The sequence below is a fragment of the Leptopilina heterotoma genome, unplaced genomic scaffold, assembly GCF_015476425.1.
Source record: "Leptopilina heterotoma isolate Lh14 unplaced genomic scaffold, ASM1547642v1 Lhet_111, whole genome shotgun sequence".
In the NCBI taxonomy this organism is placed as follows: domain Eukaryota; kingdom Metazoa; phylum Arthropoda; class Insecta; order Hymenoptera; family Figitidae; genus Leptopilina; species Leptopilina heterotoma.
In genome coordinates, this window is record NW_025110830.1 from 494636 (window position 1) to 509958 (window position 15323).

A 15323-nucleotide genomic window follows, 5' to 3' on the forward strand; every position below is an offset into this window, starting at 1 on the left:
TTCTTTAAATAATTGAATTCCCATAAAAAAATTTTCTATTTGTGAAAATAATTGACTTCTTAAGAAGAATTGTATTGAGAAAATAATTATTGAATTATATGGGAAAATTTTCTTTAAATTGCAATTTTATTAACTAAATCTTGTAAAAAATGTTGTCAAAAATTTTTTAAATAATACAATTTTTTAAAGAATTTTATTATAAAAAATTAGTACGTAATTGAATTCCTGTGAAATTTTTATTAAAACTTTTGTTTAAATAATTAAATTCTTTGGGAAAATTTTATTAAAATACACGGAGAGAAATCTGTTGCGAATAATGCATAGAGTAGAGGTTATGAATATAGCATAAGCACTTACTAGCGAAAAGTATAAGAGGTCCGCCTGAATATCAGTCAACTCCGCCTAATATTCAGGCGGACTCGAGCAATAAATAGGCTCTCTGTTAGGATTTTAGCATCAAAGAATCTATGGAAAAAGTATATGAAAAGTTTCGAGCATTAATCCTAACAGATTTCTCTCCGTGTAGATATTAAAAATCATTGAATTCAGAAATATTTTTGAAAATAATTGAATTTCTGCAATCATTTGTAATTTCTCTTAAATTCTCCAAATTTTATCGTTTCAATTTACGAACTTTTCGTTATTTTTCAATCAAATTACGTATTTTACGGACCTTTTTGCAAAAAAACTGACTTTTACGGACTTTAAGCAAATTTACGGACCTTTACGGGATTTACAGACCTAGTTCGAGCCCTGATGGAGTAGAGTAGGGTGAAAAAGACACTTTTTTTACTTTTTACGCTATAATTAGAATTTTAAATATTTTTTTCAAATTTGCAACTATAATTGGAAGTTTGGTTATTAAGCTTGAAAATTCCTATCGAACCCTTTTCATATTTTCAATTTTAGAGAACACAGCGTGTTACACATAGAAAAAAAAATCCACTAACTATAAAAATTAGTTTTCCCCTTTCTATAAATTCAAAAAAAATCCATTATCCCCTAAAATTGACGTCTTCGCAAAAATAATAGACATAATAAAAGTCGTATTATCGAAAAATGACTTTAAGGTAAACCAGATGCCATCTACATTTCACATTCATTAGTGACACTGAACTTTGTTCGTGCGAGGCAATAAAATAAGTGACGTTGTCGAGAATGAGAAATGCATGAAATTTATCAATATCGGCATCCTTATATAGGATATAAGCGACGTTCACCGTGACGTCGCATGGGGAAGATCAAGAAAGCAGAAGGCTATGGTGATTTATGGAAGCAACACCTCATGGCATGGCGTTTTGTTCACTTTGCGATATGGTTGCTCGTCGTTGGCAGTCAGTTCCGTTTTTTTTTTTTTTTTTTTTTGTTTTTTTTACTATTTTTTTTCCGAGTTCTTTTTTTTGTGCTTCTTTGCCCCATTAGTAATGCCTCGGTCATTACGAGCCACCCGGTCGATTTCCCGTGGCTAATAAATTTCGATAAAATTTCTCCGCTTTACAAGACTGAAAAGCATCCTCTCTCGCAGCATCTCTACGCGTCTTGCTGTGTATACTAACGCGCAGAGAAAATAAAATTCTGTGTATTCTTGGTTCTCGAGTTAATCAAACAAATTTACAAACTGTTTTTTCAGGCGTTTGACAAAAACGTTTCAGTTATATATTAAACTGAAAAAAAATTATATTTGTACTAAATGCAATATTTCGAAAATCTTAACAAGCGGAATTTTCCGGAAGAACTTTGCTTGGAATCCTTTTCTAAATAAGTACCTAAAAGAAGCACTTTTTTTGTTGCTGTTGTTGTTGTACAAACAAATAATTTGAAATTACTTCGCTCTTCTCGGCAATTAATGTGAAATAAAATGTTCTATCTACATCTATACTGCGAACAAGTCGCACCGTATCTTGCATCGTTGCTGTCAGATTATCGTTTACTAGAATTCCGCACATTTCTCTATCCTTTCTTTCCCTTCCATCTTTGATAAAGTTAGTTTATAGTTTGTTTATAAAAGTTTGGAAATTCGTTTTCATTTTTTCTTTTTAGATTAAAAGGAAACTATTTTCATTTTATCCCATTGTTTAAAGTTTAAACTTTAAATTTTTTGAATTAAGAATTTGTTTTCGATTTTGATTCATTTCAAGTGAATTTTTAATTTCAATTTCGTTTAATTGAATACTTCGGACTGAATGAAAATTAAAAAAAAACACTAAAGTTACCCAGCGTGTTTTTTTAGCTAAAATTCTAAACGATCTCCGCTTTTTTTAACTTTCATTATAAATTTCAAAAATATTTATATTAAAAACAATAAATTTTGTTCATACGAAAGTTTTAGTAAGTACTTTATGAATATAATTCAATGCACAATTTTATTTTTCAAAGCGCTTTTTCGCCTTTGTTTACTCAACCATATTTTAACTAGATAGAAAATACTTCCTCATGTTCACGAAATTTTGTAAAGCAAATAAAAAATAAATATATATTTTTTTTTGGTCCTGAAACTATTTTTTATCTTTCAGGATTACTCAACAAATAAATTTTTATTTCAATATTGTAAATTCTCTCTGATTTTACTGTCTGTCTCTCTGAAACTAAATTAGTAAAAATCCACTAATTTAAATTAGTAAAAATGGCTACGTATTTAATTTAATTATTTCTAAAAATTACAACTGCAATTTTTCAAAAAAAAATTTCTTTTAATTTTTGAATAAAATCATTCAAAACTTTAATAATTTTTAAAGGAAAATAATATGTTAAGAATTTTTTAATATTCATCTTGTTATGCTTCTAATATTCAATTATTTTAAAAAATTTTAACTGAAATTCTTTTTATATTTCAACGATAATTGAATTATTTAAATAGTAACTCTTGAAAAATACAATAATATTCAAAAATAAGTTTTTAAAATGAGACAATAAAATTCTTTGAAATATAAAATTTATTTATTTATTTTAATGAAATTTGAGAAAATTTCCTTCTTTTCAATTTTTAAAATTATTTCGTAAATAATAATAATAATAATAATAATAATAATAATAATAATAATAATAATAATAATAATAATAATAATAATAATAATAATAATTTTTTATCTTAAAAAAAAATGTTAATTACAATTTTTCAAAAAACCTCATTTTTGTTCGTATTTCTACATTAAATTATTCAAAAAATCAATAATTTTTGTTAAACAAATAATTTCAATGCGTAAAATCTTTTGAAATAATATAATACGATTTTTTCCAATTCTTCAAATATTTTCTGAAATTTTAACTGAAATTCTTTTCTACAGGCATTTGAACCATTATGACGTCACAGATTTAAAACACATGCTTTGCACAAATTGTGACGTCATATAATGATTCAAATGTCCTTAAATAAATTCTTATCAAAAATATGTACGAGAATTCAATTATTATTATTTAAATACAAAAATAAGAGATAAAATAATTGATGGATTATTTTGGATATGGATTTTAATTTTAGAAAGAAAATTCATAGATTATTTAAGACTTTCAATAATTTAATATTCATTGAATATTTTGGATAAAATTTCCTTACTCTACCTATTTCCCTGTCTTATGAAAATCCTTTTACTGTCAAAATTCTAGGATATAATTAATTTCAATAAATAACTAATCACTTTATATTTACAAATAAATGTCAAACTTTTGACAATTTAACTTTTTGAAAATAACAAATTCTACAAAATTGTTTATTAAAAGTATCTTGATAAATTTTAATAAAACTTTTGAAAATAATTTCTTTTTTCGAGAAATTTAATTAAAATTGTATTAAAAATAATTGAATTTCTCCAAAGAATTTTATAAGAGATTTTGAAATATAATTAAATGCTTCTGGAATTTTTATTATTTATAATATTTATGAAAATAATTAAATGTTTGCGTAGAATTTTATTAAATTTTCTTTTTTTAAATAATTGAATTCTTTTGGAAAGTTTTATTTTAAGGTAGTAGATATAAAAAATCATTGAATTGAAGAAAATGTTTGAAAATAATTAAAATTTTGCCAAGAATTTTATTAAAATTTTTGCAAATAATTGGATTTCAGATAAGAATTTTATTATTTCCAAAGATAATTGAAATTTTGAGGAGAATTTTAAAAATTATTTGAACATATAATTGAATTTCTGCGAAGAATTTTATTACTTTTGAAAATAATTGAATTTCTGCAATCATTTGTAATTTCTCTAATATTCTCCAATTATATCGTACAATTTACGAACTTTTCGTATTTTCTCAATCAAATTACAGACTTTACGGACCTTTTTTTCCCAAAAAACTGACTTTTACGGACTTCAAGCTAATTTACGGATTTGAAAATTCTCTAGAAACTTTTGCAAAAATTATTAAAAAATAATTAATAATTGTTAATTTATTTATTTCGATGAATTTTAATAAAATTTTTGAAATTAATTACATTTAGAAGAATTTATTTAAAATTGTATTATAAATAATAAAAATCCTGTGAAGTATTTTATTATTTAGGAAAATAATTATTGAAGTCTAAAACTAAAATTTGCTAATAATTTTCCCTCTCACGTGCGCAAACATTTATTACAAACAATAATAATTACAGCAGTAACCACAAACACACGAAGATTGGGTTGATCTTGTGAAATTGTATTATTATCAAATCTTATAGAGCAGTGATATTGAAAATCATAATATTCAGAGATATTGTCAAGTTTACAGGCGCTTAGAAATCAAAAGGGGGAAATTAATTGCATTAAGTATTAGTCACTGTGACGTTGGTATTGCCATAAACTGCGCGCTCGAGATCAAGAGATGAAACATGCTTGTATAAACGACATAAGCTTTCAAGCTTCGGGTACTGTCTCATGTTACCAATCAACACGAAGGTATAAACCTTCTAATATTAGTACGACAAACCAGTAACATTAATGATGATGATAATATTAATGTTGATACTGTTATAATGCAACGCATATTCCCATCAATACACACAATGCCTGTAAATTTGACTAGTGAGACTTCCGAGCAAACTTAGGCTTGGCTTTTGGGGTCAGAGATGATTTCCGCAATTAGTAATGACGTAGTTGTAATGAACCCTCTATTATGGCGTTCATATTCGGTTAATTAGGTTGCGCTTTGATTTATTGCGATCCACGATATCTACCCAACGAGCAAGTGCATCAGAATCCGTTGCCTCTGGCGCACTTGTGTTGTTCCCTCCCTTCCTCCCTCACCCCACCCCCTCTTTCCACCCTCATCACACCAAGCCACCATTTCCCAAGATCCTCACCATCATTCACGGAACGAGTATATAAACCCATCATCCCCATGGGTACACTGAGGCAAACAAAAAGTCGATTCCATATACGCTTCGATATCCCGATTCTTGATCCTTTCGATCCGCCTCGCCTCATCTTTTTTTTTTTTTTTACAAAAATGATAACTAGAAGCGATATTGGGATCCGGTATTCAAGTACATTATGAGTATCCTATAGCTGCTCTCTCTCTTTTTTTCTCTGTACTTCGATACCTGATCTAGTTGTGAATTTTTAAATGTATGTTTATGCAGTATGTATATAAGTTTATGCAGTAGGTATATTTATATGTGGGAGTATAATATATCGTGTTTCAAACATGTTGTTACACTTGAATTTATAAACCAACGAGTATAGAAGTGGAAGGAGGAAAGTTCATAAAGATATTTGTCGAGAAAACGAGATGAGACGGCTAAAAAATATTCTGCAATAACAACTGAAAGATTATATGCATACACTTTGAGAATGCATACCTGATGAGCCTAGAGCTTTTTGGACGATCGCTTCAGATCTATTTCTTAGTAAAAATATTTTAATCTTTTATTCATGTTTAGAATAAAATTTTTCGAATTTACAATAGGAACACAAGAGAAGCAAAGGCGTTTACAACATAAAACAAAAATGACCCCAAACAGGGATGCCACAAAAAATTAATTTTTGACTTTTTCCCTGACCCAAAAGAATATTCTGATTCACTCTAAAAATCATTAGATATACTCAAAAAAGTTCTATTACATTGATATAGAAATTTCTTTAATTGTAAAATTATTCAAAAACATCAATAACTTTTTTTCTAAATGAATATTTAATAATTATTATTTTCCCATAGGAATTAAGAATTTCAAAACATTCAAATTCAAATTTTTTTAAATTCAATAACTTATAAAAATATTTTTATAAAACATGAAGATATCGATCACTCCGAGTCGAAGACTCGGAGTAATTGATATTTTCATGTTTCATAATAAATTAAATTTCAATAAAATTTGTCAAAAAAAAAATTAATAAAATCCTTCGCAAGTATTCAAATATTTTTACAATACAATTTTTCACTTAAATTCAATTATTTTAGAAAAATGTAATAAAATTCGTAGCAAGAATTCAATTATTTTCATAAATAATAAAATTTTTTATAAGATTTCAATTATTTTTAATACAATTTTAAATAAATTTCTCAAAAAAAATGTAATAATTTTCAAAAATTTTTTGCGAGAATTCAATTCCATTTCACAAATAATGAAATTCTTTGCTAAAATTCAAATACTTTCAAAATCTACTATTTTAATAAAATTTTTCAAAAGAATTCAATTATTTTAGAAAAATGTAATAAAATTCGTTGCAAGAATTAAATTATTTTCATAAATAATAATATTCTTCACAGAATTACAATTATTTTTAAAGAAATTTTAAAAAAATCGTTTAGAGACTTCAATTATTTTCCTAAATATGTAATAAAATTCTTCACAGGATTTCAATTATTTATAATACAATTTTAAGTAAATTCTTCTAAAAATGTAATTAATTTCAAAAATTTTATTAAAATTGATCGAAAGAAATAAATTAACAAATATTAATTATTTTTAATAATTTTTGCAAAAGTTCCTAGAGAATTTTTATATCCGTAAAATAGCTTGAAGTCCATAAAAGTCAGTTTTTTGGGAAAAAAAAGGTCCGTGAAGTCTGTAATTTAATTGAGAAAATACGAAAAGTTTGTAAATTGTACGATATAATTTGGAGAATTTTGGAGAAGTTACAAATGATTGCAGAAATTCAATTATGTTCAAATAATTTTTAAAATTCTCATCAAAATTTCAATTATCTTTAGAAATAATTCAATTCTTCTTTGAAATCAAATTATTTGCAAAAATTTTAATAAAATTCTTGTCAAAATTTCAATTATTTTCAAACATTTTCTTCAATTTAATGATTTTTAATAACTACTTATTTTAATAAATTTTTCCAAAAGAATTAAATTATTTTAAAAAGAAATTTTAATCGAATTCTACGCAAACAATTAATTATTTTCATGAAATAATAAAAATTTAACAGGAATTCAATTATTTACAAATTTTTTATAAATTTCTTTGCCATCATTCAATTATTTTCATAAATAATAATATTCTTTACAGGATTTTAATTATTTTTAATACTTACAATTTTAAGTAAATTTTTCGGAAAATGTAATTAATTGCAAAAATTCTATTAAAATTCTTCGAAAGAAATAATTTAACAATTTTTAAATTTTTTAAAATAATTTTTGGAAAAGTTCCTAGAGAATTTTAAAATTCATTTGTTAACAATACAATTTTATGACAATTTGATTATTCGAAAATTTTTCAATTAAATATTTAGAAAATTAAAACTTGAAATAATTTCAAAAAAAAAATTCAATTAAACTTTTTCAAAAATTCAATTATTATCTAAAATTCTAACTGAAATTCAATTTCAAAGCAATTTTTACTAGAAAATTGTACTAGAATTCAATCATTTTAATACAAAAATAAATAATTTATTAAATAAATAAATGTTTCTCAAAAGTGAATTCTCATAAAGAATTTGGGTAAAATTGTATTAAAAATAATTGAAATTCTATGATGAGTTCTATTACTCATGAAAATAATTGAATCTCTGTAAAAATTTGTAAATAATTGAAGTCTTGTGAAATTTTTATTATTTATGAAAAGAATTTCAGATTTTCTTAGAATTTTATAAAAAATTTTGAAAATAACTGAATTTTGAAGAAGAATTTTGTTAATTTTAAATATAAAGTATTATGCAAACTTCACTTACTGTTGCAAAAGTAGTAAAATTTAAGGTTTTATATTAAAATTTATCGTCATCCTAAAGTTTATAAAGTAAAAAAAAATTTTTTTAAATGTAAATGTTTTAATATTTTAAAAAGTTGCTAGACATCAATAACTGATTGATTCTGATTTCCCTGATTTTTAGAAACCCTACGAATAAAAACAATTTTATTCAAAATTGGACTGAAACTAATATTAATTTTTTATATACAGTTGGGCAAAAGTCAAAAACAATTAAAAAAAATCCTCAAATAAGAATGAGTGAAAAGCATTAACTATTAAAAAATTATTTAAACAGAGAAAGAACATAATGAATTGTTACTAGGCAAACTTTCTCGAAAATTATATAATAAACATTAAAATTCAATATTATTTGATTAAGCTTCATTTGAACTTTGATAAGATCCACTATCAAATAATATAACTTTATACGTTTTCTTCGTCAAATATTCACAGAACCGTTCTAACTCGTTTGCATCTAAATGACAAAGTCATTTGCATATTGTTACAGTATTTCAGAAAATATTTCTTAAAATAGTTAAAGTAGTTTCCTCTCAAACGCTCATTGCGACAAAAGTTCATGTATAAAGTAGAAATGATCTGAGAGAGGAAAATTTCTTTTCCTATTTTCTAATCATCGCTTTCCTAAGTAAACAAAAATAATTAATTTCGGAGAAAATACTTAAAGAAATAAATGTCTTTTCATTAGAAGTAGACTAATATGAAAAATATTTCAATAATTTTTTAATTTCATTTAATTTTATAATTTCTAATTTAATTAAAAAATTATATTATTTTTTATGAAATTCAATTAATTTCAAAACTTTTAGACTTTGAATTCTTCAAAAATTGGATTAGGTAATATCAAATAACTTGTAAAGGTAAAAATTTACATATTTATAAAAATTCATACTATAACGCATTTAATATTAGATTAGGTATAATCATTACAAATGATTCCAGAAATTTAATTATTTTCAAAAATAATCAAACTCTTCGCATAAATTCAATTATGTTCAAAAATTTTTGACAAAATTTCAATTATTTACAAAAAATTTTAGTAAAATTCTTGGAAAAGTTTCAATTATTTTCAAAAATTTTCCTCAATTTAATGATTTTCAATATCTACTCCCAATGGGAAGTAAACGATTGGTTCAATAATGGGCCATGCTTGGCGAACTCCGTTCCATTATTGGAACATTAATGGCAACCATCATTGGACCACCAATGGTTTAAACTTGGGATGATCACGCTACTGCCAATGATCGGTAGCCAAGCATCGGGCCAATATTAGTTGCCAAGGAATTGCCAAGGAAACAAAATCGATTTTCAAAAGCTTGATTTTTTATTGGCAGCCAACAAAAAACCAAGGTTTTGAAAATTGATTTTTTTAAATTATTAATTAAAATATATTTTTCAAAAATTTATTAAAAAAAAAAAATATTTTTCAAAAATATATATTTTTTTTTAAATTGATAGAACATATTAATTTAATTTGTCACCTCTGGTAAAACAAAGATGAAAGACTGATAAATTCCCTCACTTTATATCTTACAGTGGAGGGATAACTGTGAATGTCTTTGCGAGAGAGGAGCAGGTACTTATATAGAGCCAGTGAAACAGGTCACAAGCGAGAAGAAATCACTAGCATGCACTCTGGCGGCGCTTGTCGGAAGTGGCGCAACGTTGGTTGCCAAGCGCTGTGTCGATAACGTCAGGATATGCATGCGCGCCAGAAAACAGTTCCGACAAGCGCCGCCAGAGTGCATGCTAGTGATTTCTTCTCGCTTGTGACCTGTTTCACTGGCTCTATATAAGTACCTGCTCCTCTCTCGCAAAGACATTCACAGTTATCCCTCCACTGTAAGATATAAAGTGAGGGAATTTATCAGTCTTTCATCTTTGTTTTACCAGAGGTGACAAATTAAATTAATATGTTCTATTAATTTAAAAAAATATATATTTTTGAAAAATATATTTTTTTAAATTAATTTTTGAAAAATATATTTTTTGAAAATAAATTTTAATTAATAATTAAAAAAAATCAATTTTCAAAACCTTGGTTTTTTGTTGGCTGCCAATAAAAAATCAAGCTTTTGAAAATCGATTTTGTTTCCTTGGCAATTCCTTGGCAACTAATATTGGCCCGATGCTTGGCTACCGATCATTGGCAGTAGCGTGATCATCCCAAGTTTAAACCATTGGTGGTCCAATGATGGTTGCCAATTGTTTTGCCAAGAAAAAACCATTGGGTACCAAGCATGGCCCATTATTGAACCAATCGTTAACATTGGCAACTTCCCGTTGGGCTATTTTAATAAAATTCTCCAAAAGAATTCAATTATATTAAAAAAGAAATTTTAATGAAATTCGTCTCAAGAATTCAATTATTTTCATAAAATAATAAAAAATTCACAGAGATTCAATTATTTTCGTAAATAATAAAATTTTTTTTAGGAATTTAATTATTTTCATAAATAATACAACTCATTGAAAAATTTCAATTATTTTTACAAAAAATCTGTGATTTTGGAAAAGTTACAAATTATTGCAGAAATTCAATTATTTTCAAAGGTAATATTATTTTCTTAGCAAAAATTAAATATTGTTCAAGAATAATAAAATTTTTCTTAGAGATTCAATTATTTTCACAAATACTAAAACTCATTGCAGAATTTCAATTATTTTTAATACAATTTTAATCGAATTTCTCGAAAAATGTGATTATTATTAAAATTTTTATTACAATTCGTCGAAAGAATTCAATTATTTAAAAATTTCTTGATATAATTCTTTATAAGAATTCAATTTTGAGAAAAATTCAATTATTCAATAAATTATTTATTTTTGTATTTAAATAATTGAATTCTATTAGAATTTTCTAGTAAAAATTGATTTAAAAATAAATTTCAGTTAAAATTTCCGATAATTGAATATTAATTAATAGTATTATAGTATGAATTTTTAGAAATAATTGAATTTTGAAAAGTTTTCAAATTGAAATCTTTGAAAATTTAAATTATTTTCCATACTTTTGACTGACAATTCTGTAGAATTAATTAATCTATTTTTTAAATATTTAATTAGAGAATTTTCGAAAAGTTGAAATTTTGTAAAATTGAATTGTATAGAAATGAATTTGAAAATTCTCAAAGAACTTTTTCAAGAATTATTAAACATAATGCATTTACAGAAGAATTTTAGTTAAAAACTCGAAAAAAAAATTAATTTTGGAAAAGATACGAATTATTGCAAAAATTCAATTATTTTCAAGGATAATAATATTTTCTTCGCAAAAATGAAATATTATTAAAAAATAATAAAATCTTTCTTAGGGATTCAATTATTTTCACAAATAATAAAACTCATCTCAGATTTTCAATTATTTTTAATACAATTTTTATCGAATTTCTCGAAAAATGTGATTATTCTTAAAATTTTTATTACAATTCGTCGAAAGAATTCAATTATTTAAAAATTTGTTGATAAAATTCTTAATGGAAATTAAATTTTAAGAAACATTCAATTTTTGAATATATAATTTACTTTTCTATTTAAATAATTGAATTCTCGCAGAGAGTTTTCGAATAAAAATTGATTTAAAAATGAATTTCAGTTAAAATTTTAAATAATAATTGATTATTAAGAGTAATATAGCGTGAATTTTTAGATATAATTGAATTTTAAAACTAATTTTTTTGAAAAAGTTTAATTGAATTTTTTTTATTATTTTAGGTTTTTATTTTTTAATAATAATATTTAATTGAAGAATTTACGAATATTTAAAATTTCGTAAAATTGAATTTTATAAACAAATGGATTTGAAAATTGTCAAAGAACTTTTTCGAAAATTATTAAAAGTAATTGATTTGAAGAAGGATTTTAATAAATAATTCTTAAAAATAATTAAATTGATAATGATTTTATCACTATAACCGCGGTTATATTTAATTATTATAAAACATGAAGAAATCGATCACTCCGAGTCGAAGACTCAGAGTTATCGATATCTTCATGTTTTGTAGTTATGAAAAATTTAATTTCTAGTTTTAAGTAAAATGTTCTCTTATTTGACTCGTATTATATTTTTTGGCAGTAATTGGTCCGTAATTTTTCATTTTTTATCCGTAATGTGCGTATTTTTAAATACTTTCACTGGTTCGAGCCCTGAATTTTTTGCTGAATATTGTATTTTAATTATTGTTCTTGTGGCTTGCCTGGGACAAAATAAAGAAATTATGAATTATGAGTTAATTCACTGGTTCATATACTGGTTCATAATGGTCATTAATAATTAGGCTTTAATAGCAAATTATTTGAGAGGTTGGTCCCCAACGAAGGGGTTAATTTCGTGAAAATTTGTGGACATTAAATGGAATATGCTTTAAAAAAAAAAATCTCTACTTTTTTTCTTATTGAAAACGCAGAGTTCATCATCATCATCTTTAAAAATCACTTGGAGAGAAAAGAAACAGTAGAAATCGTAAGTTAGGAGTAATAATAATTAAAATACAGCAACTACGTATGACTCACCGGAGTTGAACTTTGAAGTAGACCTCTGAAGTAGCCAAGTCTGCAAGGCAAGTTTCTCTCGATGTCTACAGAAGAACTCTGGCCTGATACCATGTCTCTTCAAGAATTCATCGCATTTCCTGAAGGCAGCCAGTGCTTTGGCAGCTTCAACCTCATCGATCTCAACGATACCGCTCGGATAGGAACTACGTCTTGATGATGAGGAACGTTCCTCATAAGTCTCATCCGGAAGGAGCATTCCCATCTTCCAGGTTGTTCTATCTTCCACCCTATAATTGCAACCACAACCTTCGCTTCCGATTAGCGGTACTCGTCCAAAGCACATATTAAACCCAAAGTAAGGAAGCTCACGCGAGAGAGATTCCCGTCTAGGGCTAATATTCAATGCACAACTAATTAGCCACTCTCTCTCTCTCTCTCTTTCTCTCTCTATATATCAGAGTCGACCAATTTCATCCAAGTCCATCGACTTTACTAAACTTCCATATTCCCTCCAAGTTATATGTGACTGGCGATTCATTCGAATTGAATAATAACCGAAAACCCGTCAAACCATCACTGGAAACCTGAGAAGTTGATCTTGCTTGTAGTTGTGCAACTGGAAAGAGGAACTTCTGCTTTGGATAGATGGAAGATCCGCATATCCTTGTCCCAATGTTTCCCTCCTCTTCTTGGCATTGATCAATAGAGGGCAATATTGCACACCGAGAAATGGATATTCTCGATTGCAAAGCGAAAGTTGCGACAAGCGATATCTCATTTCTGCTTCCAGTTATTGCTGAATTTTCAACGATTGATCTCGATTCTCCCCTTCGTTTCTGAAACAATCAAATTGTTCACTATCAGTTTAATCAATTATTATTATTCACTAAAATGAAAATTCTCATTCAAAATAGAGTCAAAGAATTTATAATTCAAAGTCTGGAATTTTACAAAAAATAATCGTTTTCTGGAACCCCATATGGCTCGAATCAGTAAAAGTATTTAAAAATACGGACATTACGGACTAAAAATGAAAAATTACGGACCATTTGCGGACCAAACTGACAAAAATATAACCAGTCCGAGTCATAAAAGAACATTTTACTTAAAACTACAAATTAAATTTTTCATAACTACAAAACATGAAGATATCGATAACTACGAGTCTTCGACTCGGAGTGATCGATTTCTTCATGTTTTATAATAATTAAAAATTTGCCAATTGATAAAATCATTATTATTTTATATCATAAAAATATTGTACTTCTTCGAATTTATTTCCATCATTTCAAATCAATTATTATTTTCATGAATTTTTAACTAAAATGCTTCTTTTAATCGATTATTGTTAATAATTCGAAAACATTTCGAAAATGTTCTTTCACAATTTTCAAATCCATTTGATTACAATATTCAATTTTACAAAATTTTAATTATTCGTAAATTCTTCAATTAAATATATATTAGAAAATAAAAACTTAAAATAATATAAAAAAAATTCAATTAAACTTTTTCAAAAAAATTAATTTTAAAATTCAATTATTTCCAAAAATTCACGCTATATTCTTTGCTGAAATTCAAATATTTTAAAAATCTGCTATTTTAATCAAATTTTTCAAAAGAATTCAATTATTTAAAAAAATTTAATAAAATTCGTTTCAAGAATTCAATTATTATCATAAATAATAAAATTCTTCACAGGATTTCAATTATTTAAAAAAAATTTAATAAAATACGTTACAAGAATTCAATTATTTTCATAAATAATGATATTCTACACAGGATTTCAATTATTTAAAAAAAATTTAATAAAAATTTGTTGCAAGGTTTCAATTAATTTTTTAAATAATAAAATTCTTCACAGGATTTCAATTGTTTAAAAAAAATTTAATAAAAATTCCTTACAAGGATTCAATTATTTTTTTTATATAATAAAATTCTTCACAGGATTTCAATTATTTTTAATACAATTTGAAGTAAATTCTCCGAAAAATCTAATTATTTTATTTATTTAAAATTTATTTAAAAAATTTTTAATTGAAATCGTTCGAAAGAAATCAATTTTAATTATTTTTAATAATTATTGCAAAAGTTCCATCAAAATTTTCAAATCCATTTGTTTACAATTCAATTTTATGAAATTGCAATAATTCCTAAATTCTTCAATTCAATATAAATTAGAAAATAAAAACTTAAAATAATATAAAAAAATTCAATCAAAGTTTTTCAAAAAAATTTATTTAAAAATTCAATTATTTCCAAAAATTGAAGCTATATTGCTTTGAATATTCAATTACTATCTAAAATTTTAACTAAAATGCATTTTTAAATCAATTTTTATTCGAAAACTCTTTGCGAGAAATAAATTATTTAAATAGAAAAGTAAATTATTTATTCAAAAATTGAATGTTTCTTAAAATTTAATTTCCATAAAGAATCTTATCAACAAATTTTAAAATAATTGAATTCTTTCGACGAATTTTAATAAAATTTTTTAAAATATTCACATTTTTCGAGAAATTTGATTAAAATTGTATTAAAAATAATTAAAATTCGGCAATGAGTTTTATTATTTGTGAAAATAATTGAATAGCTAAGAAGGATTTTATTATTTTTGAACAATATTTAATTTTTGCGAAGAAAATATTAGTACCCTGGAGAATAATTGAATTTCTGCAATAATTTATAACTCTTCCAAAAT

General features: G+C 24.8%; 2 protein-coding genes across 3 annotated transcripts in view; both read right to left on the reverse strand.

Moving 5' to 3' along the window:
* Window positions 1-13090, reverse strand: part of LOC122504526 (unconventional myosin-IXb) — a 140849-nt gene extending 127759 nt beyond the window's left edge. The window contains exon 1 of the mRNA XM_043615681.1: window positions 12641-13090. Within this exon, the coding sequence (XP_043471616.1) occupies window positions 12641-12965 (325 nt within the window). The 5' untranslated portion in view covers window positions 12966-13090. The remainder of the gene's footprint in view (window positions 1-12640) is intronic.
* A 2-nt stretch (window positions 13091-13092) lies between these two features.
* LOC122504567 overlaps window positions 13093-15323 on the reverse strand; it is a 92564-nt gene continuing 90333 nt past the window's right edge. The window contains exon 3 of one of the 2 annotated variants that reach the window (XM_043615729.1): window positions 13093-13458. In XM_043615729.1, the coding sequence (XP_043471664.1) occupies window positions 13093-13458 (366 nt within the window). The remainder of the gene's footprint in view (window positions 13459-15323) is intronic. The other variant, XR_006301846.1, reaches the window with a different exon arrangement.